Source organism: Pocillopora damicornis, chromosome 4 (assembly GCF_964200805.1).
Source record: "Pocillopora damicornis chromosome 4, jaPocDami1.2, whole genome shotgun sequence".
Lineage (NCBI taxonomy): Eukaryota > Metazoa > Cnidaria > Anthozoa > Scleractinia > Pocilloporidae > Pocillopora > Pocillopora damicornis.
This window is the reverse complement of record NC_142673.1, coordinates 13,823,148-13,851,098: the sequence shown is the minus strand read 5'-3', so window position 1 is coordinate 13,851,098 and position 27,951 is coordinate 13,823,148. Positions and strand designations below refer to the sequence as shown.

The 27,951-nt window shown below is 37.4% G+C and overlaps 1 protein-coding gene, 1 long non-coding RNA gene and 1 pseudogene across 3 annotated transcripts; 2 read left to right on the top strand and 1 right to left on the bottom strand.

Annotated features, from left to right (window-relative positions):
* Positions 1-41: 41 nt before the first annotated feature.
* LOC149046906 (uncharacterized) lies at positions 42-13,350 on the top strand. Its single transcript, XR_016186123.1, has 3 exons — positions 42-151; positions 3,489-3,578; positions 13,216-13,350. It is a non-coding gene; the product is annotated as an uncharacterized LOC149046906 (long non-coding RNA).
* Positions 4,520-9,094, top strand: LOC149046907 (uncharacterized protein KIAA1958-like; annotated as a pseudogene).
* A 562-nt stretch (positions 13,351-13,912) lies between the features above and the next one.
* On the bottom strand, positions 13,913-27,498 carry LOC113679826 (uncharacterized). Of its 2 annotated transcripts, XM_089204960.1 has the most exons (7): positions 27,125-27,424; positions 22,835-22,873; positions 22,286-22,342; positions 19,606-19,974; positions 16,340-19,450; positions 15,895-15,951; positions 13,913-15,146 (listed from the first exon to the last, which is right to left on the bottom strand). In XM_089204960.1, exons 1-7 carry the CDS (start codon positions 27,414-27,416, stop codon positions 14,860-14,862), a joined length of 4,212 nt encoding a protein of 1,403 aa, XP_089061086.1. In that variant the 5' UTR covers positions 27,417-27,424; the 3' UTR covers positions 13,913-14,859. The 2 variants fall into 2 exon arrangements, with proteins under 2 accessions (XP_089061086.1, XP_027052600.2); XM_027196799.2 differs by having other exon boundaries at positions 22,286-22,873; positions 27,125-27,498.
* Positions 27,499-27,951: the final 453 nt, after the last annotated feature.

The window sequence follows — 27,951 nt, the reverse complement described above, 5'->3', positions numbered from 1 at the left end:
TTAGAACGAAAAGCACTCTGGTATGAACGTACTCATAATATATTTGTCTCTTCTTTTTCCCATAGGACAGTAACAAGAAGAAAATGAGAAAACCTCGAAATCAAGAAAGTCAGTCATGGAAGAAAAGAAATTCATGGCAACTTCTAACAAGGTTAGATTAGTGGCTTTTTATAACGAATTAGCTATCGAGGTTTATTCGTCTGCATTGTGGAACAATTTAACCTGGATTTAGCAAATGTTTGCAATTCGACACTAACTCAGGCAATAATGAAGAAAAACTGCAAATTAAAAAATGAATAAATTTCTTCACTGTCTGATTTCTTGGGTCTCTTTCTGATTGAGGTGGCTTTCGGTTATTTTCAGCAGTGTTCGTTAGTTAAATTTATTCTTTCATAAACACTTTTAATCTTTTTTTTCAGTGTCAAAGAAATACCTTGTTACTATTGTGCACGTTACGACTATCTATCTATCTGACTTACCAAGTTACCATAGCAACGGTTTGCCAATCAAATCACCACCAAGGTCTAAGATTGATGAATAATTGTGTAATGACATCGATCATCCAACTTTTCCTAGATATTTTTAAAACGATTATTTGCTAGGAAACTGTAGACATTTTATAACGTACAAGTCTCTGGCCTTGCATTTTTCATATCTGCCCAGGGGCTCATCCAAGAGCTTGAATTTGTCGAATATTGCATTTGAATTCCTGCTGGTACCAAAACTCTTTTCGAAATCTCGGATAACCTTTTAAATTCATACATTTTTTTTTTGCAAAAATGAACCTTTTTTCAATTTAGACAGTTAAACCTTACTAGTCTAAATGTCATGACGTCGAGTCTTCAACCAAATTAAAAGTGTATACTTTTATTTATCTATGGCAAAATTCTTCCTGCGTTTATAACCAAATTATGTAGATTTTTTTGGACGCGATTTAAGAGACCATCGAGCCTAAGTGCTAAAACACTGTCTAAGCTTTAGAGGCTGAAACCAAATTGTAAGGGTATGCTCCAAAATTGATTTTTTTTTTTCACATTTAACAATTGGTTCATACGTCAGCGTGCGTTCATCGAGATATGAAGCACGCGAGAAGTTTGGAGAGCACGAAAGATATGTAAGAGTTGCTCGAGGCGTAGCTGAGAGCAACTCTAGCTTCTTGAGTGCTCTCCAAACCTCCCAAGTGCTTCATATCTCGATGAACGCACAGCTGGCGTATGAAACAATTGTTTTATAACATTTTCAACCCGTTGGAAAATGTTTTTTCTCGAAGGATTTGTTTGATGACGTCATGAGCGTGCACAATAGGAATATGAAGCACGCTCGCGCAATTGAAATTGATTAGACAAATTTACTAGCTATGTTATAAAGCCTCTTGAGTTTATTATCAACAGACATAGATCTTTTCGACAAAATCTCAATAAAAATCGTAGAGACTAATTTTTAAAATGTATGAGCTCTTAAGGATAAAACAAAATTGGAAAAGTATATTCATGAATTGATTTTTTTTCTCAAATTGCCTCTGGAGTTTATCATCAACTAACATACACTTTTTTATGTGGACATGATCTCAATAAAATGTCTTGGCGACTAATTCCAAAAATGTATGAGCTCTTAAGGCTAAAAAACAAATTGGAAAAGAAAGTTTGTTTCTCAAATTGCCTGTAAGGTTTATCATCAACTGATATATTGTTTCATTCTGGCATGATTCATTCAACATGTTCAAGTCTAATTATTAACCTTTAACTCTTATGAGTGGCCAAGACAGAATTTCTTCTTACAATATCGATACAATATCAAGCAGGCAAGTGATGAGAGGAAAGAAAATATCAATAAGGGGATTTTTATTTGATCCAATATCAAGTTCTCAGAACTAACACGAGAAGAGTTGTATGGCAGGCTGTAAGGAGGATTACTAATGAGATATTGGGAGTGAAAGGGTTAAAGATGTTTGAGTTCTTGAGCTAGGCTACATCTAAATTGAACTGTGTGCTCAAATTGCTTCTAGTGTTTTTCATCAACTTCTTGATACATTACTTTCTTTTTGAACGTGATGTGATAAAAATACTAAAGCCTAATTTTTCACCTCAGAGCTTTTGAGGCTGAAACCAATCGAACGAATATGCTCAAAAATTTATTTTTGTCTCTCGTATTTTGTTTAAAGGTTATTAAACAACTCATATATAACTTTTTAACGTGATTTTATGAAAATATCGGAGCCTAATTATTAGAAATGTCTAAGTTATTGAGACAAAAACCAAATTGAAATAGTATGCTCCAAAACTTGATGTTTGTATCTCAGTGCCTCTATAGTTTATTATCAACTAATAAGAATTTTTTTTATGTGATTTTTTGAACATCATAGTGCCTAATTAAAAAATGTCTTAGGTCTTGGGGCAAAATTGAAATAGCATGCTCCAAAAAATTAATAATTTTCGATTTTTCGCGAGGTTCACTCTTAAATCTTTATTTTTTATTAGAGAACATCAGAAGTTTAATAAACTGAAAATACTTAATCCTGAAAAATATATTTGGATAGAATAGTTTAAACGTTGAAAACAAATTTTTGAATCCCCTTAGCTTCGTCAGTTTTACTTATTCAATAGAACACAGACACGGAAACTTTCAAGTATTTATTGCCATCTTAACCAAAATCTCGGTAACCCTGTAGCAAACGGCTTTACTTAACAATGGTAGGACACCAAAGAAATCTAGATTTGAGTTGATTAATTCAAAGTTGTTCACTGGAAATCAATTTATAAAAGAAATAGCTTGATTTCATAACTTTAAACAAAGTCATTTATCGAAGAATAATTTCAAAAATATTCTCTGTCAAAAGAATTAATTTGCAGCTTTTCATTATTGAAAAAACGCCGTCAGCCAATTTCTCTTCCTAAATTTTAAATGACTCTCATGAATTCTCGCGCTCCAGGGTTTACATTGAAATGTTTTTATTTTTATTCATGATTCTAGCCGGATTTAATATGAACAGGAACTTGCAAAAATGTGATTATTTCAACAGCGAATAATCAGGGATATAAGTTAAGCAAGCAGAAACTAAATTTATGCAGCAGTTACACTTTAATTCCTCGTGATCTCAGAGGAATTGCTGGCGAGCATAGATTAATTGCTTGTTGTTGCTGCTTCACTGAAATTACAAAAAAATTTCGTCTCTAAATGAATTGGGTTTATGTCTGGAAAAAAGCAAGCGAACATAGAGTTATTTTGACGACAACAGCAACAACAGAATCCCTCGAATTTCTAAGAATATTCAACTGTGATCATTTTGAATTTATCGTTAAATCCAGGTTACGTTCACTTTCATTTGTAAAGTTACACGGTACTTAATTATTCATATACAGAATGTTACTCGTTTTAACTGTAAAAATGCGTGTTTCTGCGACAAATCAACACTATTATTATAGTTTGAGAAAGCAAAGTTTAGATTTTGGAGCAGTTGTTAATGTATGGTTTATTTTATTTTTTTGCAGACTGACTGGTCGATATCCCTGATGCTTCAAGCACGAATCGAGTAAGACAGACTATGATTCATGTAGAAGACAAGATTTATTCAGGATCAGGTACAAACAGATGTAGCGCATTTCTTACAACAAAACTTCGAATTAGAACTAGGATTCAAACGCTAAAACGGAAGACTGGAAAGTTGTTATTTCGTGATTCTTTCTCGGTTCAATTCATGTTAAGGGCTGTTTGTGGTAGAAAATTTTCCCGCCAAAAAATACGGGTGCTTGTAATACGCATGCGTCAATATTTTCTTTATTTATTCCGTAACATTTGTGTAAATGTGGCAAATTTCCCGCCGAATGACTAAAAAAATACGGCGCCCAAAATACGCATGCGCCAATTTTTTTTTTTTTTTTAATAGATACCCAAGCTTTACTTTTAACAGATAGTATACATTGCTATTAAACTAAATTTTTATCTCCTTGTCTTCTTGTATTTATTACATCCATTTTGAAATCACTGGTGGTCCCTGTGATCTGATTGGCTCTAATTGGTGTGATTTATTCACAAATTGCACCATTTTTTGCTCTAAATCGCATCTTTTTTCCAGGCAATGCGGAAGTTACACTTAAAACAAAACAACCAATCAGATTTCAAGGCTTGTTTAAAGTAACCAATCAAATTGCAGGAAAATGAAAGACAAAGAGTTTCATTTGGCAAATTTTGCAACTTTTGTTTCCATAACTCTTATTTTTCACTCCCAAAAATGGATGAATTTAATTTTTTCCAGTTTTTGAATGATGACAATGAGATCCTTCAGGCTGAAGACCAACATTCCAGGGACTTTCCCACTTTTCGTGTACATTTTGGTGAATATTTTGACGATTTTCTACCCTTTCAAGCTCAAAATCCGCGCGATCCCGAGTCCATCGAGTCAGCAACAAACGAAGAAAATCAAAAGCCACCACAAGAGTTAGATGTTTCAAGATTTCCTATCATTTCAAGCGATGAAATACAGGAGCTTAAGTCTGTCGCTTCGAATAAAAATACGTCCCGCTCCACAAAACAATGGATGAATGTTTTCAGAAGCTGGTGTCAATGCCGCCATCTTGAATATATCTCCATCGAAACAATGGCGCCTGAAGAACTTGACAAGGTCTTGAGTAAGTTTTACGCTGAGGTGAAAAAAAAGGACGGAGATGACTACGAGCCAGAATCCCTTAAAATCATGCAGAGTACCATTGAACGTTATCTAAAGGAGAAGAACTATCCATTGAGCATCGTGCGACCGAGAGAGTTTCACTCCTCACAAGAAATCCTCAATGCGAAAGCAATTTCCCTGCGCCCTGGATTTCTTATCTCAAATACAACTTAAAAAAATACGGAGGATGTTTTCTTTTTAGATGTAACTATGATGTAAATGATCTTGACTTAAGTCTTAGTAAGTTTTACTTACAGCTTCTAAGATGGTGGGCGGATTTTAGATGCTCCTTTTCTGATGTGAATTATTCTCAAAATGTAATTTGGAATAATAAGGATATACGAATTAATAATAAACCTGTTTTTTATAAAACATACTTTGACAAGGGCATAACTTATTTGAATGATTTACAGTTCGATGTTGACAATGTGCGTTCTTATGAATTCTTTAAGCAAAAAGGGCTTAACACTAATTTCCTGACTTGGACAGCCTTGAGATCTTCTATTATTATACGAAATCAAAAAGCTCCTGCCCCATCCCCACAGCGGGTAATCTCGATCCTATGAATTTTGATTATAAGTCTAAATCTTTTAATGCATATACTGCAAAGTGTAAACAGTTTTATTCTACGATGATAACAAGTAAAGCGAGAATCCCGAATGGCTTTAAAAAGTTGACAGCGGATTTTGAGCTTTCAAATGCGCAGGAAGTTTTCTCTATTCCTTATCTTGTTGCGAGCGAAACGTATGTTTGGTCGTTTCAATACAGAGTATTGAATTTCATTTTGTTTACAAACGATAAATTGTTCAAAATAGGGTTAAGTGATTCGGACAAGTGTTCTTTTTGTGGAACCTATACGGAAGATCTGTACCACCTCTTCTTTAACTGCTCCTTTGTGCAAGCTTTTTGGAACGTATTTACAGTCTGGTGGTTTGATCTTAGTGGCGAATATTTAATTTTGTCTTTAAAAGATATTATGGTTGGCTTACTTCAGAGGAACGATCTGTTAAATTATTTGATAATTTTAGGGAAATTGACTATTTGGGAATGTAGAAAAAATAACACCTCTCCAATATTTAGATTGTTTTTGCACAAGGTTGAAGTTAAAAAACAAGTTGAAAAAATAATTGCTATAAGAAACAGAAAGCTTCGCGATTTTCAAATTAGATGGGAATTTCTCATATAATTTTGTGTTTGCCCTTTTTTTAAGGAAAAGAATGGAAGACCAATGCATAAACTTAGATCTCATATTCTTCCTTGTTTATTAGTTTATTGTAGTTTATTTTTGTTAGAGAATTAACTGGGCGTCGCCATCGCCGGTATGTGTCACTGTGCAATGTTAAAAGAAAATAGTACTTTTTGTATGTAATGGCATAATTAGTAGACTGTGTTGTTAATAGGGCTGGATACTGTAAGTAGTGTAATTATTAGTGACTGTAAGTAGTGTAAGTATTAGTGACTGTAAGTAGAGTAATGTAAATAAGCATTGTAAGGGACCGGTCATTATTTATCGCCTGGGGGGGGGGGGGGGGGTCGGAGTATTTTTGTTGTCACATCGGAGCATTTACCTGATCCCCCCGTAGAGTATCTAGTTTTTTAGAGATCCCCCCTTATCGGTAGTGGAAAGTTTCATGATCCCCCCCCCCCTTTTCGCCCAGCCACCGCCAAATAACTTTTTGAATATCAAGTGATATTTTAATAGTGGTACTTACGTCTCATGGACCTTGAACCACAACGGTAAATATTTGCTCGTCAGATACGAACTGAATTGTCGAGGAAGTGCCAATCTCAGGCTGTTCATCCAAATCCACGAAAACATAGTCATCGTCGCTCTCTGCCTCTCCACTTTCGGATTCTTCACCCTCGGATTCCACGTCATCTTCATCACTCGACAGTTCTTCTGTTATCACAGTCTCTTTATTCTGTCGGTAATAGTGACATCGAATGGCCTTCACTTTGTCAAGTTTCCGACCCACAGTCGTCAAACCATGCTTGTTGAGATACAGGTCTAGTTCTCTTACCCGCAACTTTTCAACTTTGCCACCCTCGATGAGGTTATCCCATTGAAAGTCCTTGTACGTTCGTTCGGCCTCTTGCCTTCTTCGCTCCTGAGCTGCTCTTGTTCTGATGTCCTTTCGGATCTCAATATCCTTCAAATGATTAACATATGCAATGACGTGCTTCTCTTCCACATTATATTTTGAGCAGAAGCTCTTCATGGTATCCTGATCGTTTCTGATACTGTCAGAATGTTCCTCGTACAGATCTTTAATACATTTTCTTGGAAGGTAATCATCTGGTGTCCTGCCCGTCGATTCCGTCTGATAGATATCCATGAAATGTCCAGGATTGTTTGAATCTGGTACAGGTTGCGGAATTCTTTCCGTTTCTGGACCGACCCATCTATTGTTAGAACACCAGGAACAGAGATTGGAACTTTCTTCTCTTGACTCTTTACAGGCATCACGACAGAATTCCATAAAAAGTTCTCCATGAATATAGTAGTCTTCCATAAACGATTCGATCTTTCGGAAGTATGCTGCACCGGGCGCTTGCTCTTTGTTTCGTTCTGATGCACCCCGATAGTTGTCGAGGTAAACAGAATTGAAAAAGAATAATTCATCAGGGGACTCGCTTACTTTGCTCTTGATGTAATCTTTAAGGACAGGGGCATCATCAATTCTCTCGGCTACCTGACTACAGACATACCAGGCATTTTTCTCCATCCGTTTCTTTTCGTACTCTTCGTATGACTGGAGAGACAGTTGTTTGATTTCCTCTTCTGAAAGATCCTCAAATCTCCTATATTTTTCCCACTCTAGAGTTGCGCCATCCACAAGAGCATCAGAAATTGCCGAGTTTGTCCTTTCGGCTTCACCTTGCCCGCTGTCGCCCCTCGAACGATGACATCGCACTCTATAATCGGAATTGTGAACCCTTGCTAACTCGGCGTCTCGAAATCTAACTTCGTAGTTGGAAACTCCCACGCCCGGACCAGCATCTGTAAGGTCAGCCCATCGTGGCTTTACAGGTGGAAGGCAGAGATCTCCGAGAACTTCAAGACCATGTTTACATGAACTGGTTACCCTTAAAATCCTGTCCTTTCTCGCATCTTAGGCGCGACCTAAAATTCCTTTTTTTTTGGTCTGATCCCCCCCATTATGCTTGTCAATTACGGCTGATCCCCCCTAAAGGTCTCCAAAAAACCATGTGATCCCCCCCTAAATACTCCGACCCCCCCAGGCGATAAATAATGACCGGTCCCTAATTAGTGTAAGTGGTGTTTCATATTGTATTGTAAGCATTGTGTTTGTAATTTAAAAATTAAAATTAAAATTTAAAAAAAAAAAAAATTTCCCTGCGTCAACAAGGAAAGGGAAAGAGACCCAACAAAGCTCAGCCAATCACACCTGAAGAAGAGTCAGCCCTGTGGGAAAAAGGTCAGTTGGGTGATTTTAATGGAAAGGTCTTGACCAATGTCAACTTCAAAAATTTGACAGAACAACTGGGATTTCGTGGTCGCCAAGAACACTACGATGCATACGTGGAAGACGTAATTATAAGACAGCGAGAAGATGGAACTGAAGTTGTTGAGTTCAGGGAAGGTCCCACTTAAACGCGGAGCGGTGGTCTTACCACCAGGCGAAGAACAACACCACAGGCAATGTTCAGCACCGATGGCGGAAAAAGCGATCCAGTGCGGCTATTCAAGCTTTGGTTGTCCAAGCGACCCGAAGGAATGAAGAACACGGGGCCACTCTATCTAAGCATCATAAATCGTCCTAAATCAGCAGATGTTTGGTACACCAAAGTTCGAATGGGACAAAACACCATCGGCAATTTAATGAAATCCATGGCCTCCTGTCTCAGGACGAATAAGAAGCTGACGAACCACAGCATGAGGAAAACATTGGTATCAAAACTGAAGAAGTCTGGTCAACCGCGCAATGTTATCTGTGAAATAACAGGCCATGCACGTGAATCTTCGTTAGACGACTACGATGAAATAGACGAGAATCACAGGAAAGAACTGTCTCACATTATCAGTGGATATAAAGAAGTGTCAAACGAAAATCAAGCAAACGAAGTCTCCGGCCAAAACACTGCAAATGAAGCCTCAAATCAAGAGATTGCAGTCCAACATAAACGAACACCTCTGGTTCCTATTTATCACGTCCAACAACAAGGCCAAATGCATCAGGCCATGGGCTCCAATCCTGGTTTTCAGCCGGCTGAATTTTCAGGATTTCCACCACGTTTTCCGTTGCAGTCTCACTACCGCATGGAATGGGGGGTTGTGCTGCTCCCGTTCCATCGCAGAATTACATAGGCTGTACCTTCAATTTCTTTTCTAGAGACAGCCAGAATTCTCCACCCCAACCACAGAAAAAACGAAGGGCTTACATCATTGAGTCAGACGACGAGGAATGAACTTTAACGCTTCACTGTTTTTCTGAGTTATTGAGGACTTCTCGAATTTCTTGAATGAAAGTTGTCTTTCTTTTGATACGCTTGACTAAGTTTTTGACACATGACGTCAAAGTCTTTCTGTTTTGCATACTAAATGAGATGTAAACGCGTTTCCGGTTCCGCTTTTTATTTAAAAACCGGCTCAGTACTGCATCAATAAAATATTTGAATTGACCAAGTCCTGCATTTGGGTGATTTCAAAATGGATGTAATAAAGTGGTAATTGAACCTCGTGTCATGCAATTTTGGTCTGAAATCATACTTGTGATTTCAAATCGAACTCGCCCTGCGCGCTCGTTCGATTTTGAAATCACACGTATGATTTCAGCCCAAATTGCACTCCACTCAGTTCAATTACCATTATTAATACCATCGACAATAAGTCAATAAAGTACAGCGATCAGTTTTTGTTTCAACTTTTACTCAATAAACCACCAAAGTTTTCATCTCAAATTCTCTTTAATCACTTTGTTTCAATTAAATAGATTAAAAATGTGGTAAGATAAATTTTTCGTGTATATACTAAGACTTTTGGCGGGAAAATTTGGGCCAATTTGCACAGAGTATCCCCTGGCAACATTTTCGGCAAAAAGTTTAACAAGGCTTCCTTTCAAAAATTTCCCGCTAAAAAATAGGCAGCATCTCGTGCAAAGAATCGAAAAGTAAAAGCCAATTTATCCTCTCTTAGAAAAAAAATCAATACACTGTAAACAATTCCATGTTGTTTCTATAAAAAGAAATCCTTACTCGACATGTCTATCTCTTAACCTTTTTTTATACTTTAATTCTTTGCACGAGATGATGTGAGGAAGTTCCTTAAGAAAGAGCATCATGGCGAACTATAGAGCGTTCAATCACAAATACAAAATTCATGTCCTAGATTGTGATAAATGTGTTTTTAAAACCCGTCATATTTTTGTAAAGCTTTACGTTGCCATGATGTCTTCATCGCAGTAAAAGATCTTTAAAGCCGTCAGTTTCGAATGTAACACAGGATAAGAGGAATAAAAAAAATTATCCAAAGCATCGACCTTGGTTTCCAGATTCAATTTGACTTCATTTAGATGATGAAAAAAGAAACTAAATTATCAGAGCACACTAGTTTATTTGATATTGGTCACAAGAACCAAGACATTACAATTAGGCTCCAAATTTGTTCTAAAAAACTTCACTATGCTTTTGAGAAATGAATCATAGAATCCAAATTGCTGTTAGATTCGCGAAGCAATTTGACAAAATAGTTCTATAAGAAGTTGGAGCGAACTCTTAAATTTGATTTTAGCCTTCAAAATGAAAGACATGTAAGAATTACGCTCCAAGTTTCTTAATCTGTATTTTAGAGGCGATTTGAGAAATAAAATAGTTCTGCAGAAACTGTAGGAACAAATTCTTTGAAATCGAGTTTACCTTCTTAGAGGCAAAGAAGTTATACAATTAGGCTCCAACTCATCAATTCTTACAGCGAATCGTTTCAAGAGATTTTTTGTCTTCAAAAGCGTACGATCTTTGTATCATTACAAACCGAATTTCTCATCAAGACTGTAAACTTTTAATTATCATTTCTTTCTGTATTCCTGTGTCAATACACCGAGTGGCTGCTCGAAAGATCTTCCTTCCACTTACAATTAGGAGTAATTAAACTAACTACGTTATATATTTTAAAACTAAATGCCTGGTCCAAAGGCTAACAAGGGGTTTTTTTTTTCAAATGCAAATTAATTTCTAAGTTTTGGAGACTACTCCGAAAGGTCTTATTAAAGAAGAATTTCTGTATAAACCAGCAATGACAACCAACGCAGTAAAGGAATCAACAGACTTCGTTTTTCGAAGCAAGGATACACTCAAAGGATATCCTTAGACTTTAATTTGAATATGACCAATTTGCATTTTTGGTTTGTGCTTCGGTTTCGTAAAGTCAACCTGCCTTCTGTACGAATTTAAATTTTAAAGTAAAAAAAATTTGTTTGTAATTCCTTACATTTCCATGAAACTCGTAAGCAATATGTGAAAGTACTCAGCAATAAAAATACGACATCTTGTTTGATATGCATTTCTGATTCTAACGTCTGTCTTTAATTTTACATGTTTTAAATCGTGATGAGCAAATTTCGTAACAAAGAATCTTCGCTAATAGATTTATTTATTGTTTGTTGTCCAAAAGATTGGTTCGCATACTCAGGTTGATTTTCGCCCAATCTATAAACCATTTTTTAACAACTTGCGAAAAAATTAACGTCCTTAATTTCTATCGAATAAATTGTTCTCGAGATATATAAATCTATATTTCTTCGTTGTGAAAAGGAGCCAATTTAAACTGGTTTAAATGGCAGCAAGAGATCATACAGTTTATGATATCTTAATAGAGGTAAATTTCAACTTAATCAGTTTCCCGAAAGAACTCGTGACCAGGCATTAGAGTTTTAAAACATATTTCTTCCATATGGAAATAAACCCAGCTGATGGCACAAAGTAACAGATATAATTTAAGATCACACTGTACTAAATTCTTGCTTTTTGTATCAAAAACAAATGTTTATATTTTATAATAGCTCCTAAATTTTCAGTTTAATACAATTCATGCATAGAGTGCATTTTCAATTAATCTAAGTGTTTTTGGCCAACTTTTTCTCATTTAGTTGTCAATCGTGAAGTGTGCTCGTCCGGGTGAGAGTAGTCCAGGAAAGCTTTGTTGTCGAAACTAGTGACTGGCCTGAGAAGGGGTCATCAGAGTCGAGTTAAGTAGCTGTCATTCTCAGATGCCGTTCGTCCGTTGATCAATCGGTAGAGTTAGTTTGTTATGTTTGGTCCGTTAGTGACCACGTTAGTCTCTAAAAGTCGTTTGTAAGGTGCCAATAGTTGCTGTCATCATCTGTTGTGAGAAGCCCTCTTCAAGTTATAAAACTTGCTTTTCAAAGTCAGTCTTTGAAATAAGTCGATGATGTTGAGCAATGTGATTTTTGACTTGAAGAAACGACTCAAAATCAATCAAATTCATCAAAACACTTCCATTTTGAATTTAATTTGGTCTTATTACAGCCGTCGTATTATGTTGGAGTGCCACCTTAATATCATCTTTGCGCGACATCAACTGGGATATAACTGTGATACTGACTGTTAAACAAACCGAAAAAAAGGAGCGATCAGAGCTTCGAAATTAATGAGTTTCATCATTCCGTAGACAGGATTAGATCAGTTTCCAGCTGCCCCTATCTTTTATTTCATACAACGAGATTATCTGAGATAAATCACACCAAATTAGAGCTGGTAGTTCAAATAAATCAAATGATCGCTCAAGGTCTGCATAACAATCAGTAACACAACAAACTATTTCAAAAATGGTGGCTAATTAACAACTATTCACTCACCGTGTAATCAGTTTATCTGTTCCAAGACAATTGGTGAAGGAACGAAGATTTCTCACAATAATTAGATGTATCATGCGCCACCATTTTTGCTATTATAACTAAATAATTTCAAAGTTCTTATCTTTGCAGTATCCACTAAGAATTCGGTGATTCCAGTTTCTTCTCTCGACCAGGATCTTTGTTCTTCCATGCTTCTGAAAATACTGCTATTCCTGAAATTAGAAAGTATAAATATGATCAAGAAATGCTTACTTTCCACGAGGACAAAAACTAAAAGTTAAAAATTATTTTGCTATTTGACATAGAAAAGGGAAAGCATCAACATCTTTTCAAAATTTTATTTACGATGAAGCGAAGACCACGAAGTAGTATAGTCATCAGAACTCCACGCGGGTAAATTCAAATACAAAATTAAGTCCCCAATACATTTAGTGAGCAGAATATTTTTATTGTAGCGTTTCACTGAAAATATTTTAAAATCATAGGTTTTGCTTTTCTGGAAGATAGCACTCTAACTCAGTCTAATTTCGAGTTGAAGAGCCGTCCAGACCGAGGAACCGTTTCGTGCTACGTCGTTGAACTGAGATAATGCGACTCGTTTATATTTCTGAAGGAGATTAAGGCGACATTTTCCAAAGGCAATGCTCACCTGTTGTTGTAATGAAATAAACGTGCTTTCGTTGATGATCTTTGATGATGAAGTCTTATTCCTTCCAGATCCAAACGTTGTGTTTAGCACAACGAACGGCACGTCTTCACTCAACGACGGACAGCATGGTTTGCTACAAATTCTACAACTTCTGATGAATATGGATTAACAACTGCAGCCAATAATCGGCTGCCACGTCACAGATTTGGCGCGGAGATCTGTTTGCGCGCTCAGCCAGCTAATCAAGAATCAAGCCAAAGAAAGGCATTGTAAATGACGGATTGGCATGTGACACTGAAGAGGGAAAAATTTTCAACTACTGAATTCTAGGAACTACCGTGACCGAAAAAATTACTCTGACACTCGAAAAACCTAATTTGAAAGACTGATATCATCAAAAGCAGTGGATCTCAGCAATGAACAGAGAAATATTTAAGACATTATTTCAAAATTGCGTAACTGAATGAATTATGGTTCGTTATTCTAGTACTGGAAGGGAGCGTAACGAAAAAGAATGCAAAGATGATGTTGAACATGACAAAAAGAGAATGAATCAAACGCAACTTTACTCTCTCGTGAAAAAATTACGAGATTAATAATGCGTAAAAAGGAATTCTGTCATTCTATCACTCAAGGAGAGGGCAACATGAGGACTGAATTAACTAAAGATGCTCTTGAGTTCTTGATTATAAAAAAATTCTCCTTGTCAGCACATTGGGTAGTATATGAAGAAAAGAATGGAGAATAAGCATATTAACCTCAGCCTCAGTGTGATTTTCTTTTTATTTCCAAAGAACACAATTACAACATGTAACATAAAAAATAGTAAGAACCTCTATGGGAACATAAATCTGTTTATACAGTAAGACACGACATCCAACTATAAGCAGACAGGCCCTTCAGTTCCTAACAATTCTCTCTACGCAACCCGACATTTTATCAAAATTTGAGGTCACTATACACAGTAAAGCAGTTCTTTTGGACATAAAATCAACTATTTGCAATCTCTAAACATGGTCAGAGACGAGACCGAAATAACACCCCATTCACATCAGCAAAATATGTTTAGTTAAACCAGGTTTAACTGAAGAAACTTAGAGACAAAGAACTGAAAAACTGAGTTTTCCATAGGTTTCTAAGAGTTCTCAAATTTTATTTTCAACGTGTTGAATTTGAAGTCGAAAAACATCGGTTTCAACAGCTTCTATGAGGAAAGTAATTTACAACTACATTTGGAAAAAAAACAGCGTTAAAACATGATTCAGCTTAGGTGTGAATGGGGTGTCAGACGTATTCTCGCAGGAATCTCAAGACTTTCTGACAATATTTAGATCTTTATACACTTATATACACATTAAAGTCTTCGGATTATGCACTGGGACATCTTGTATCAGCTATGAAAAGCAGATAAGCTGAAAAGGAAATTTTGAAATATTCTCTTCAACGAATTAAGTAAGTTGTTCGGGTTATTTGGGTGCTTATCAACCACGAAGTCCAAAAATAAATAAGACACCTACACCATAAAGATTACGCCAACCGATGGGTTTCGTGAACCAAGAAGCACATTTTGAAATATTCTCTTCAACGAATTAAGTAAGTTGTTCGGGTTATTTGGGTGCTTATCTACCACGAAGTCCAAAAATAAATAAGACACCTACACCATAAAGATTACGCCAACCGATGGGTTTCGTGAACCAAGAAGCACAATCTTGTCACGTTTCCCACAAGTAATCCTCCAAGGCTTGATCAAAACTGACGTTACTGGGTACCAGGCTCTTTACTTTTTCTCGGTTAAAATTCTTTTTGGGTTCGGTCCGCGGTCTGCGCGCCATAGCCAATGGTGTCCTAATCGGTGTAGAAAATTTCCGATTTTGAACTACACGCGTAAATCCTTTAGGCTTATCTCGAAAGTGTCTTCTTATTTGGCTTGATGATCTTCCCTCACTCACAGGCGTTTGACGGTTGGACGGGGTGCTTGGGTGCTTGGGGCCCGCAGTATCTGTGGAATGCGGTACGACCATTTATATAAATAAATATTTGAATCCATAAATTGTCAACATTCTCTCGCGGACAGTCCAAGCCCGCTAGGTGAATGGATATCTTTAGGAAATATCTCTTTGGTGATAATGCCCAACAAAAAACCCTCAGTCCTGATCTATAAAAGTCTGCGTTCAGAATAAACTAAATCAAAGGTAAAAAAGTATTTTTCAGCTAAAATAACAGGAGAGAAATTCGCTTGTTAATAGAGTTCTACCATAAAACATCGAGGATATGCGAAGCTGAAAGAGGACAACTGGGCTGAGTCACTTCAGAAATATTGGAGGATAACAACATGAAAACCTTCTGTTCCTCGCAACTTTAAGTTTCTATGGAATCAGTATTTATAGCTGGGGGGGGGGGGGGGGAGAGTTGGAGGGTTTTGGTTGGGTCGGAATAAAATTTACCTGATCCCCCTCCTCATTACCAGTCAATTTTCTACAATCCCTCTTTATACTCTATTAGCAAGGACTGATCTCCCCCCCCCTCCGTCCCCCCTGAAAACCATGTGATTTTCTAAAAATCTTCCACCACCCCACCGCCCCCGACGATAAATGATGAAAGGTCCCTTAGCACAGATACAGTTCTCCACCAGAAAATATAATTTCTATGGCGCCAAGATGGACTATTACTTATATCATCAAAGTACTGTGGTGACCGACATCGTATGTAACAATGAGTGATGAAGTTATCTACTGGCTGATACTCACCATCTAATGCTAGGTCCAAAAGAGAAAACAACGCCTTGGATTTTTCCTTTCCATGACCTGTTAAACATGAACAAAACATCTAATTGAACATTGCAAAGTTTCACAACTATTTACTCGTTTACATCCTTTTCGTGTCCGAAAAAAAATGTATCCTTGCTGCAGAGCAAATGAGAGGGGAGAGAGCCCTGGTAAACAGAGGTTTCAATAACTTTGTCCATAAGCGGCTGCCGATGGTGTAATGAGCGGCTGTACAGCGGTAAGATGTATTTTAGGCAGTGGCAGACCGTTGGTAACTATCTTTTATTTAAACCCTTGGGTGAAACCATTCACGATTGAATCATGAAGAGTTTCTCCTTCGAGAAAAGACACAAACCATGTCGTGTATTGTCGAGCAAAAGTGTAAAATTCACGTCCACTAAGAGTTTTATTCACTGCACCAACTCACCTTGATCAGCTGGAGCCTCAACGCTGATTTTTTCTTTCTTGATTTTGGATACAGTAGATTCCGTCACCGATTCGCCTTCTGCTGCCAAACGTGGATGACTCTGATTTATCACAGTAGATGAGTGTTCACTGTAGCCACTGTCATCTAGCGATTCAGCTTTTTCAAGATTTAAAAGTGCAGGTATCCTTTCAGTCTCTCTTTTCCCTGTCTTTTCTCTACTTCTCCTCTTTTCTTCGGTTTTCCTTGTTTTCTTTTTTTCTAAGTGATCTAAAGGATTTCCTTCTCCATCATTACCGTGAGAACGTTTCCTTTTCCTATTTTTCCTTTTTTTGTCTTTCGCTTCTCTTTCATCTTCACAACAATCATCTCTATCCACCGCTGACGATTTGGGGGTTTTAAAGACATTTACCGAACTGGATCTCTGTTCTTCCTCAGTTTTCCCATTCAATTCAAATCCATCATCAATGGAAGTCTCTTTGGTAATGTCATGTGTCACAATTTCTTTTATCATTTTCCTTGAAACCGAGACTTTTTCACTCGAATCCTCTTTAATATCACCCTTTACCGATATGTCTTCTTTACTCTTTGATCTCCTTTTTTTCCGTTTCGATCTCTCTTCACTAGGCTTTTGTCTGACAAATTCAAGTTCCAAATTCCCGTCTTCTGCACTAGCGTTCAAAATGTTCTCTGTGACTTTCATTTTAACACTCACGGACTCTCGTCTAACTTTATTCTCCAAAATATCGTCACCTCCCTGCAATCTTGCCTGGTTTTCATTCCTGTCGACTTTGTTTCCAGTCGATTCTCGTGTAACTTGTTCATGAGCCATAGTTCCCTTCGCAATTCCCTTTGACGCTATTGAACCATTATCAAAACTGGTTCGATGACCATTTTTCAGAAGCTCGCCTCCATCTTCATTCACTCTCTCGTTTTCGTTCTTCTTTTTCTTCTTGCGTTTAGATTTCTTTTCATTACGTTGCTTTTGCTCAAATTCAAGTTCCATATTTTTCGACATCGATTTCGTGAACACTGTTGTTACATCAATTGCATTTACCAACCCATTTACATGTACTAGGACATCTTTGGATTTCTCTCCTCCAGACTCCTGTGTAATATCAAGTTCTCCATCAATTGTCTCTGCTTTCGTTGAAACCATGTCTCGATCACTTACACACTGTTCAACAGAGTTTTCCACGGGCCCCTCCTCATTCAATTCTAATCTTTTCCTCTTTCTTTTTCTTGGTTTGCTACTTGCAATAGAATCCTGTGTGACCAAAGCACGCTCCATGTCTCCTTCGACTGTCTCGCCTGCCACTGATGCATCATCATCAACGCATTTTCTAACAGCATTTTTCGCTACCTCGCATGCATTACTTTCTTTCCGCTTCTTTTTGTGCTTTGTTTTCTTTACCGACCCATTTGCTCTTATTAAGACGTCTTCGGATTTTTCTCCTCCAGACTCCAGTGTAACGTCAAATTCTCTATCAATTGTCTCTGCTTTCGTTGAAACCATGTCTCGATCACTTACACACTGTTCAACAGAGTTTTCCACGGGCCCCTCCTCATTCAATTCTAATATTTTCCTCTTTCTTTTTCTTGGTTTGCTACTTGCAATAGAATCCTGTGTGACCAAAGCACGCTCCATGTCTCCTTCGACTGTCTCGCCTGCCACTGATGCATCATCATCGACGCATTTTCTAGCAGCATTTTTCACTAACTCACATTCATTCTTTTTGTGCTTGATTTTCCTTACATTTGGTTTCTTTGCGAGCTCAAGTCGTACAGTTTCCTCTACGAAGGTATTCTCAGAGTCGTTTCCTTCGTCGCCCACACATTCTTGATGAACATTTATTATCAATCGATCGTCATTAATTTCCAGTTTTCCCTCGTTCTTATCGCTCATCTTTTTTGCTGAAAGTTCTTCTTCCCCGTTTTCTTTAGCTGTATTTCTTGACATCGGTTCCAAATCACTTAAATCTCGAGTAACAATTTTTACTGGTACACCTTCGTTTCTTTTTGTTTCGTTTTCTTTTATGTTTTCATTTGAATCTATTGTTTCCACTTCTTCTACTACCGTTTTATTCGATACCATATTGTCACCATCCACATCATCTCGAGCGACATTTTTCACTAATGTATCGTCATTAATTTCCAGGATTTTCCTTTCTCTTTCATTTTCCAATCCAAGTTTAGTACACTCCCTAGCTGTTTCATGGCTGACAAACGTATTGACGTCTTCAATTAGCATATCTTCACATCCTTCACTTCCTCTTTCCTTATTTTCAACAAGGCTCCGTGGAACAACTCCAAGTTCTACTTTTTCTTCTCCCAATTCGTTACGCGAGACTACTTCATGGCATTCTTCACACGATTTCATAGCTGTTTCATCAGAGAAATTCTTATTTTCATCTCCACTTTTCCCATGTTCAACATTCGACGTCTGTTCATCAAGGTTCTGTGGGTCAACTTCAAGTTCTACATTTTCCACGCTCATTTCGTCACATTCTTTATAACATTCCTTTTCACTTAAATTTTGAGTAACGAATCCATTTTCCACATTTTGGTCTCCCTCTCCATCGGGCATGTGTTTGGAGCCTTCCATGTGTCTGTTTGCACGCTCTCCATTGATCATATTCGTCAATTGATTGTCTTCCCTTTTCAATCCGGCCTGTTCTTCATTCTTGTCGCCTTCCTTTTCAGTGGAATCTTCTATAACTTGTTCCTGATCCACATTTTCGTCAACCATTACATTTGAAGCTACAGCTCCATCACTACTACTCTCTCGACAAACATTCCACTGAAAGTCATCTTCATCTTCTTCCCCTCTCTTTTTTACCGTTTTTCTTTCTTCCTTGTGTTCAGACTGGTTTCCATCAACATCCTGTGTGACAATTTCCAGTTCCACATCTTTTGACATTGATCTTTTGGGTTGTTGAACCACTGTTTCATTACCTACAAAATTAACTTCCAATACATCTTTGTTTCCTTCTTCTTTCTTCGCTTGTTCTTCTGTAGTTTTAGTGACTGCGTTCTTTTCTTTCAACCACACTATCTGGCCTTCTGGCAAATTCTTTATTGGCGTTAAATATAGTGGCGAACTTGTGTCGTTTTCTACCAAAACAAAAGTTATGTACGTGTATATACACAAATTAACGGAAATATTGGAGCTCAACAACTTTTATCACTGTTATCGTGCTTAAGAGATAATTTGCAATTTCCATCGGAAATCCAAAGTTCCGAATCATCAGACACCAGTAGTTACTTACCTTCTTCCTCATCCGGCTGAGCGGTTTCATTTTCACTCTGAGACGTCCTGTTTATAGGACTTTGTAGCCCATCAACGACTCTTGGCCTTCCATTGCCCACAGAAACAGGCAGCTTATAGATTTTAACTTGACAGGTTTTCAACTCGACATCTTTCCCAAGATAGCGCACCATTTTCTCGGTAGGGGCTTTTTCCTTACTGTAAACTTCCGCCATGCGGCAACCAATGCTCCCATTGTCTTCAACTTCATTAAGAGAGCTAACGTCCTCATCGTCATTATCATTATCCAGATCCTTACTGTCATTTGTGTTCATGGCCGCTGTGTCTGGTTCTTCGTCGACTCTTTTCTCCTCTGAAACTTCAGAACCACCTTTAACACAGAAGACACATCCGATTGATAAAAAAACACTGCCCATAATTATTGTCAATTCTAGAACAAGTGTACGGTCGGGTCAGATAATTCATCCTAGAACATTGAGCAACTTAGCAACTTTCAATTGAGTGTCGAAAGTGATCCGGGATCGCATAGGTTTTGGTTTACTTTGCTCTCTGATTGTTCCAAAAAACTTGCGCCTCTTTCTCAACCGATAAGTTGCAAAAAAAAAAAAAACCCAATCACGACTTGGTAGCCCGCGTTTTCCCGCGCTTTAGGCATTTTGGTCGTTTTTTACTTTGAGTTCTCATTGGCTCTTCAGGGTATTTTCTTTCCTCTGATTGGCTGTTGTAAAAACTTTGGTTTTGGTTTTAAAGAAGAAGAAGAAGAGGATTGACAGCAAACCTTCCGCAATCTCTTCCAAATTAACCCAAAATTCATTTTATAATGATTCTTAACCCTATAACTCCCATGAATGACCATGCATGACAGAATTTCTCCACACAATATCAATAGAGTACCAGCACACAATTGATGAGAAGAGAGAAAATATCAATTAGGGGATTATTAGTGGATCCAAAACTAAATTCTCCCAAGTAACATTATAATAATCATATAGCAGACAGGTAAGGAGAGTTACTAATGACATCTTGAAAGAGAAAGGGTTACAATGTATAAAGGGGTAAGTTTCTAAAGAAACTGTGGTGCTGCGTCGGTGGGAGAGTATAGCAGGTAATTTAGTGTTGACAACTGGATACTAAAATGGGACCCAGCTACGCCAATCTTTTTGAAGGTTTTATCGAACATCAATTTTTTAGTCAATACCACGGCCCAAAACCTGAACTCTACGGCCGTTACATTGACGATTGCATCGGCGCTACCTCCTCTACCAAAGAGGAGCTTAGAACCGCCGTCAATTCCTTTCATCCTGCTCTTAAATATACCTGGGAAATTTCCGACACTTCTTTGGCTTTTCTAGACATCAAAATTTCAATTGAAGGCAACGGTTTATGCACTAGTGTGTACTACAAACCTACAGATTCACATAGTTACTTGCTGTATTCATCTTCACATCCATCACACATCAAAAACTCCATACCTTTTTCAGAGTTTCTCAGACTTCGTCGTTTATGTAGTGACGACTCTGATTTTTCCGAAAAATCAGAGGCAATGTGCCAGTTTTTCGATAAAAGTGGCTATCCTCTTTCTGTCGTTCAAGCGGGCCACCACCATGCCCAACAAATTGATCGACAGTCAGCTCTAAAAACGGCTGAGAAGGAAAACACTGACCACATTCCGTTTACTTTTACATTTCACCCTCACAACCAAGCAGTTAAATCTATCATTTTTAAAAATTTTAAATTACTCCAAAACGATTTAGAGACTGGCACTATCTTTTCGCAACCCCTACTTATTTCATTCAAATGTGACAAAAACGTAGGCAACATTTTAGTCAGGAGTTCATTTCAAACCAATGACCAATCTGGAACTTTCAAATGCGCTCGCTCACGATGCAAAATTTGTTCTTTCATTCATAACGTAGAGAAAATATCAGGACCCAAGAGATCCATTAAGATCACTGATCACTTAACGTGTACCTCCGCCAATGTTATTTACTGCACAACTTGCACTTATTGCAATAAGTTATACATCGGCGAAACAGGAAGACGACTAGGTGACCGATTCCGAGAACACCTCGCGACGTGGAAAGAAATGACAAGGATGCATCCAAACCAGTCGCTAGACACTTTAATCTTCTTAATCATTCTAAACAGCATATGGCAGTCTGCAGCCTTTCCTTACATCTAGGCGGTTCGAAAAAGCCGTAAAACACTAGAACAAAAATTCATCTTCCAAATTGGCACCCTTACTCCCCACGGAATCAACGAGCGCTTTTCATTCAACTAATTTATTCCTGTTTTCTCGTCACCATAATTATTCCCACCAATGGTGTAGCTCCACTTTCTACATATAAACCCACACACAACACACAATTCCTCCAATCGCTCTGACGAAGGGCTAACGCTCGAAACGTCAGCTTTTTATCTTTTACGGTGGCTAATTTACGTTTTCAACTCAGTTGTCAACACTAAATTACCTGGGTTACAATGTACTTTTGTCCTTACAGTATGACTGCAGAATCATTCATCAAGATGATAAGAATAAAGGAAACCATTGCCAACCTTAGAAGCTTTAATTTTGAAGTAAATTCTCCTTTGTCAGTACCAAAGGAAATTTATAGAGCAAAGTATGAAGAATATGAATACTACTGCTATGGTGTAAAGGGTCAAATGACAGTCTTTCTCACCTGCAATCTCGCCGTCTACATCAATGGTACCTTCATCACTATCACTGTTATGTGCACCTGAAGTTGAGGACATATTATTTGCAGAGAGCCACTCAGCCACTTTAATTACAGATGTTTCTAAAGCTTCTTTCCTTCTTGGACGTGAGTGTTCAGGCATGGTAAATAAACTTTTGTAAGCCGATGCACCTAAAATAGCTTCCCTCGAGCTACTCACACTTGCATGAGTCCTTCTTTGCCCTTTCAATGAATGGCGCCTAATCAAATGATCAACTTGCATTTTGTCTCCTTGAGGCGTGGACTCCTTGGCCTGCTCTGGTGCCTTTCTTTTATTTACAAATGAGCTCAATTCCCCATGACTCCTTAAAGACTGGCTTAAACGCTCCATCAATGGCATGTCATCATCACTGCTCTCACTTTCTAAGTCTTGCATGTCAGATATAAAGTTTGTTGCAAAAAGATTGCTCCTATTTGTTCTAACTTTTAGTAACTTGTTAACATTTGTTGCAACTTCAGTCTCTTTTCCTCCTGCCTTAGTTGATAATACTTTACCTTTTCTTGATTTTGTGTTAGTTTCCTTTTCTTTCCCACCTATGGCATAAAAAGTAAAAAATTACAATCAACAGTAAAATTGCAGTTCCTTGAGCATCTGTTTCAATAACTTTTTCCATAAGTGGCTGGGGATGGTATAATAAGCAGCTGCGCCATAAGGTAAAAGCAAACATAAGAGCCTGCTGGCAGGCCAAACAGATGCCAGCGCAAGGTCCTACAGACGGCAGTAGACAGCCAGTATCCCGCTTTAATGAAACCCTTGATTGAGGCTCAAGCTTATTTTCCAATAAGGTAAATCTGTGCTTTTTTCATCTCAGACTGTTGCCCAGTACCTTAGTTTTTCAGTTTCTCATGTCAAAATATCAAACTTAAATTGCCCTCTGATCAATCAGCTTCAATAACTTCCTTTGGTCGTGGATACGCGAAGAGTAGAAACGACCTTTGTTTGGGGTCAGAATTTGCAAATTTGTTACTCACTCAGATGTAAACTAATCGATAATAATTATCGATCGTCCAAAATAATACAGGAACACGTCTGTCGACTTTCTGAAGTAAAAGACTGAGTAAATGCCGCGAAGTTGAAATATAATTCGACTTTCTTCAAGGAAGTTTCGATTAATACTCGTTGCAGTCAGCACATATGTAAGCGAGTCAAAGCTGTTTGAAAGACTTAAGGTGTGACTATGAGTGTAGACACTGAATGGTACATGGGCTGATGCACTTAAGAAACAAGCAGTTGCAGAAGCATTAAACTTGACAGTACATGTTATAGAATCTAATCCAGGTTTGCATTGGTTACAAATATAAGTCCAGTTGGTTCAGAAACTGATACAACTGTTATAAATATTGGACATGTTGATGACACACTATGTTTCAACTGTTCCTTTCAATGAAGAGACAATGGAAAACAATGTAATTAATAACAATCAGCTAGCAAAGTTAATCATAGATCAGTGTACAACCAAAACAATAATGAGTTCAGAAATAAGCAAAACAGAGCTCTGCAAGAAAAGAGATCAGAAAATATTGAAAAAACAAGAGAATCTCAAAGGGGGGCATTCAACAAATGCAAAGAATCAAATCCTGATCATATTAGAGAGCTGAACAGGCAGGCAGTAACCCTCAGCATGTATGAGAAGTGAACAAAAATGCACAGAATAGAAAGAGATCCTTGATGTCTGGGTTAAACCCATGTGACCATGATCTGCTTCAGCCAGCTACTAAAAGACCAAGTTGTAAAGCAGTTGAGGAAGTTCATGAATTTAAATGTCAAGATTCTACACAAGAGATGCTCAAAATGACAAAAGTCACTCAAACTTTTCACGATAGCAGTAAGTGTGGTCCTGAACATGCATGTACTTGCTGTAATCAATCATGGTATTGGTCATCTGCTAGAAAGTGTGAAGCAAACAAATATCTTAAATGTTCCACAACTTTGCCTGAAGCATGTATAACTACTAATGCTATTATAGATAATACAAAATGGATTTGCTCTACTTGCCAATCAAACCTAAGTAATGAGAAACTACCAGTCTGTTCTAAAGCAAACAAAATGGGATTACCTATGAAACAACAATGTTTAAACTGAACACCTTTAGAAGAAAGATTAATTTTTCTGCATATTCCATTTATGCAGATACACATAAATGGTGGACAATTATCTATTCATGGAATTGTTGTTAATGTATCAGCTGATGTAAATTCAACAGTTAGCACTTTACCAAGACCAATCAGTGAATCACATCAAACTTAAATGAAAGTTGAGTTTCAAGCATCATTATCAATTTCAGAATGTTAGACCAAGAAAAGTGTTAAAAGCAACAAAATACCTTGTCAAAACAAGTAAATTGTTTCAAAATGAGCATATAGAAGTTCAGGAAAATTGGCTTGATAATCCTGAAACTAGAGCCTATAATGCCTCTTGCAAATCAAAGTAATGAATGGAAAGAACTCCTCAGTAATTCACACTCAAACACTGGTAATGCTGAAATACATTCAACTGATCCTAGCTACTCAAAGACATGATAATTACACCAACAGTTAGTCACTAACTGTAATGACAATGGTTATGATGGATGGTGTGAAGTTGAGGAGAGAATTTCAGGTGTCACAGATACTGTATTACAATCAGATGAAATGAGAGAACTGGTGAATCTACAAACAGAAAGACATGCAAAGACCTGTAAAAAATGTGGTAAAACAATTTGTAGATTTAATTTCCCTCTGCCTCCAATGCCATGATCTATGATTCTAGAACCTTTAAAAGAAACCCATTTAGAAGAGGATAAACTAAAAGAATTGAAAAAACACTATGATCATATTAGAAATCTTCTTGATAAGATGAGATAATTATGGTCAAGATATAACATTTCTTAAAAAATCAAAACTTACAGAAGATCAGTGTTTAAAGGCCATTAGACATTCCTTGAAGCACTCAACATTGTTCCTTAAGAGATCTCCCTTAGAGATCAGAATAAATAATTACAACCCTAACCTTTTAAAAGGCTGAAGAGCCAACATGGATTTACAATTTGTTTTGGATTCCTATACCTGTGCTGTTTATGTACTCTCCTTCTTACATAACAAAGGGTCAAAGAGGAATCTTTCCATGTAAAAGTGTACAATTTTGTAAAGAGGAATTCAGTTATCTTCAAAACCCATTCAAACATAAAGTATCCATGACTTATTCATAGTTTCCTTTGATTTATTGACACATCTACCTACTCATCCTCTACCAATGTAAATCTAAAACTTGCTATATGTACGTGTAAATTTTGTGATTGTTACTCTTGTACTTCATATATCAGTCTTTTGCATAAAGCAGTTACCAGTATGTGGCAGCTCTTAAAAACATTTGAATAATGTGAAACAAGTGATTTTTGCATGTTCTACATACATGTATGAGATTTAGTACACAAACATTGAGCCAGAGTTTGGTCACCTGATGGGCAACAAATACTGGAAGCAGATCAGCTATCATGATTGTGTTTACACATGTAATTATCTAATTCAAGAAGTGATCGAGTGCCTCACAATTTGCATGTTTTGACTTCAAAAACTCCATTCATTATTCCACAGTTTGAATTTCAAGTTACACTGTAACTCTATTTGCCTTTATTCAAGTGAGCAGAACTTCATAAAAAGCCAAGGGTAAACAATGATCATTGCTTTTGCAAATTTGGTGGCTCCTGAAATAGCTGCTTTTTTCATATTCATAAGATTATATTACTTGCTGTTGTCATTAAGAGACCCTTCAACTGGTTTAAAGTCACCTTCCTTGGCAGCTAAATACAATTTGGCAAGAAATGTTTATTCCACCGCAAAGGTGTTTACAATGTCACTGATAGCAATGTTTGTGTTAGCAAATAAATGTCTTTTGGCTTTACAAAACCTTGCTATGTACTGCAGTGCAATATAAGTTACTGCTTCAAAAGTGACTCATGTCCAGTACCCCTTCTCCTGATCAAATGCCTGGCTATTAAGTTATGAATGACCCAACCAACAAACTGAAGATTTCCTGTAGTTTTATGTCAAATTCTGTTGAAAATCTGGCAGGCATGAAAAACATACTGGTTGGAAAATGTAAGTGTAAGATCAAAGTTAAGTCTAAGTGCATAGATATGATGTGTAAACTGTCACAGCTGCAACTGAATATGAGAGTGATCTTCACAGTAATAAACACTACCTATGCAATAGTAAAAATAATACCTGGCCTGAGTGGAAGTTAAACCAATGACATAGGTTCAACTCCCATACAGGCCTGAATTTTTTGGGGGGTTTAATTTTCACCACTGCTTGAGTAGTGTTCATTACTGTGAAGATCACTCTCATATTTAGTTTTAGCTGTGATAGTTTAGACATACTATCACTTGCATTGACATGCAGTCAACTCCCCTTATTGTGGACACCCTTGGAGGGAGATTTAGTGTATCCCATACATTTCTTTCTGGCGAGTTGCAATGTTTGCCTTTTGGCGATCCCAGAAATCTTTGCGCAAACGTAAGGATCCGATCACTGGCTACTCATTCATTGTACACGTTTGATCAGCCATACGCCGGTCATGTCAGAGCAGTCGTAACAGAAACAACGACACATGTATCGGTTAAATTTGAAGTAAAGTATAGCAAAGTATAACTTAACTTTAAGATGATCGTACCATACAAAAGACGAACCCAAACAATACAAAATTTACCATATTATTAAATACGTTTACGTTACACAATTGATTTACGTCGCAGATCAGCTGAATGTGCCAAAGGAAATAAATCTGTTAAAAGAATCTGTACTTACTCTGAAGGCCATCTGTCCACCTTTCCCCGTCACCTAAAATCAAGAGTTTAGTTTGATCTTCAAGGAAGCTGAAATATTCTTCGTTTTCGATCTCAGTTCCATCACTATCAAGACAAACCCGGCACTTTGCTGCCACCAACCCAAATTTTGAACTTGCAATTTCTTTAAGTTCCCTCAGGCTTTCTGCGACGATTCCTAGTGCTCTTGATCGCGCTGAGTTGCAAATCTTCAACGGCTTACGCCGCTTTACTTCCATGGCAAAGCCCGTTGCTGCAGTCAACTCGTCCACCATGTTTTATTGCTAAGGAGCCAAGCCTTAATACTCTCTACAGTATCGAATTTCAAACTTGTGCCCAGGGCCTTCTCGGTGTTCATCTGAGTGGTCGGCTTAGTGAGGGAGTCAGTTATTATAATTCAATGTATGGCCCATTTTATTCAGAAGTTTGAACTGAAATCCTCCTCCTCTATTTGAACCCAGAGATACATAATAAATGTCTTTCTGATCTCGTTTTCCCAGTCCGTACTGAAAGTTACGAAACCTCGAAGCTTCATAACCGTCACATTACAGACTGAGCCTGTCTCAGGTTGTGCTCGTAAGATGCTGGAAAGTTGCTCACTGGAATGCCAAAAAGTTGTAAAAAGTTGCCAAAAATGCCAAAAGTTTCTCTCTAAATTTAAAAATTTGCCTCTTAAATTTCTTGATATTTTTATATAAACGTTTATTTTAAGCTATATTTTTCGCCCTTTGCAACAATTAACTTAGCTTTAAAGAGTTGTTTGTAAAGTAAATTAACAAAGACATACATTTTGGTCCGTCGTTTTAGCCG

Excerpts from the sequence above, each read along its gene's own strand:
- LOC113679826 (XM_027196799.2), bottom strand. The coding sequence starts at position 27,416 with ATGGTGGACGAGTTGACTGCAGCAACGGGCTTTGCCATGGAAGTAAAG. Across the intron at positions 15,952-16,339 it reads TGAGGCTCCAGCTGATCAAG|GTCATGGAAAGGAAAAATCC; the intron begins GTGAGTTGGTGC and ends CATGTTTAACAG. Across the intron at positions 15,147-15,894 it reads TTTGGACCTAGCATTAGATG|ATACTGCGGGCCCCAAGCAC; the intron begins GTGAGTATCAGC and ends CGCATTCCACAG.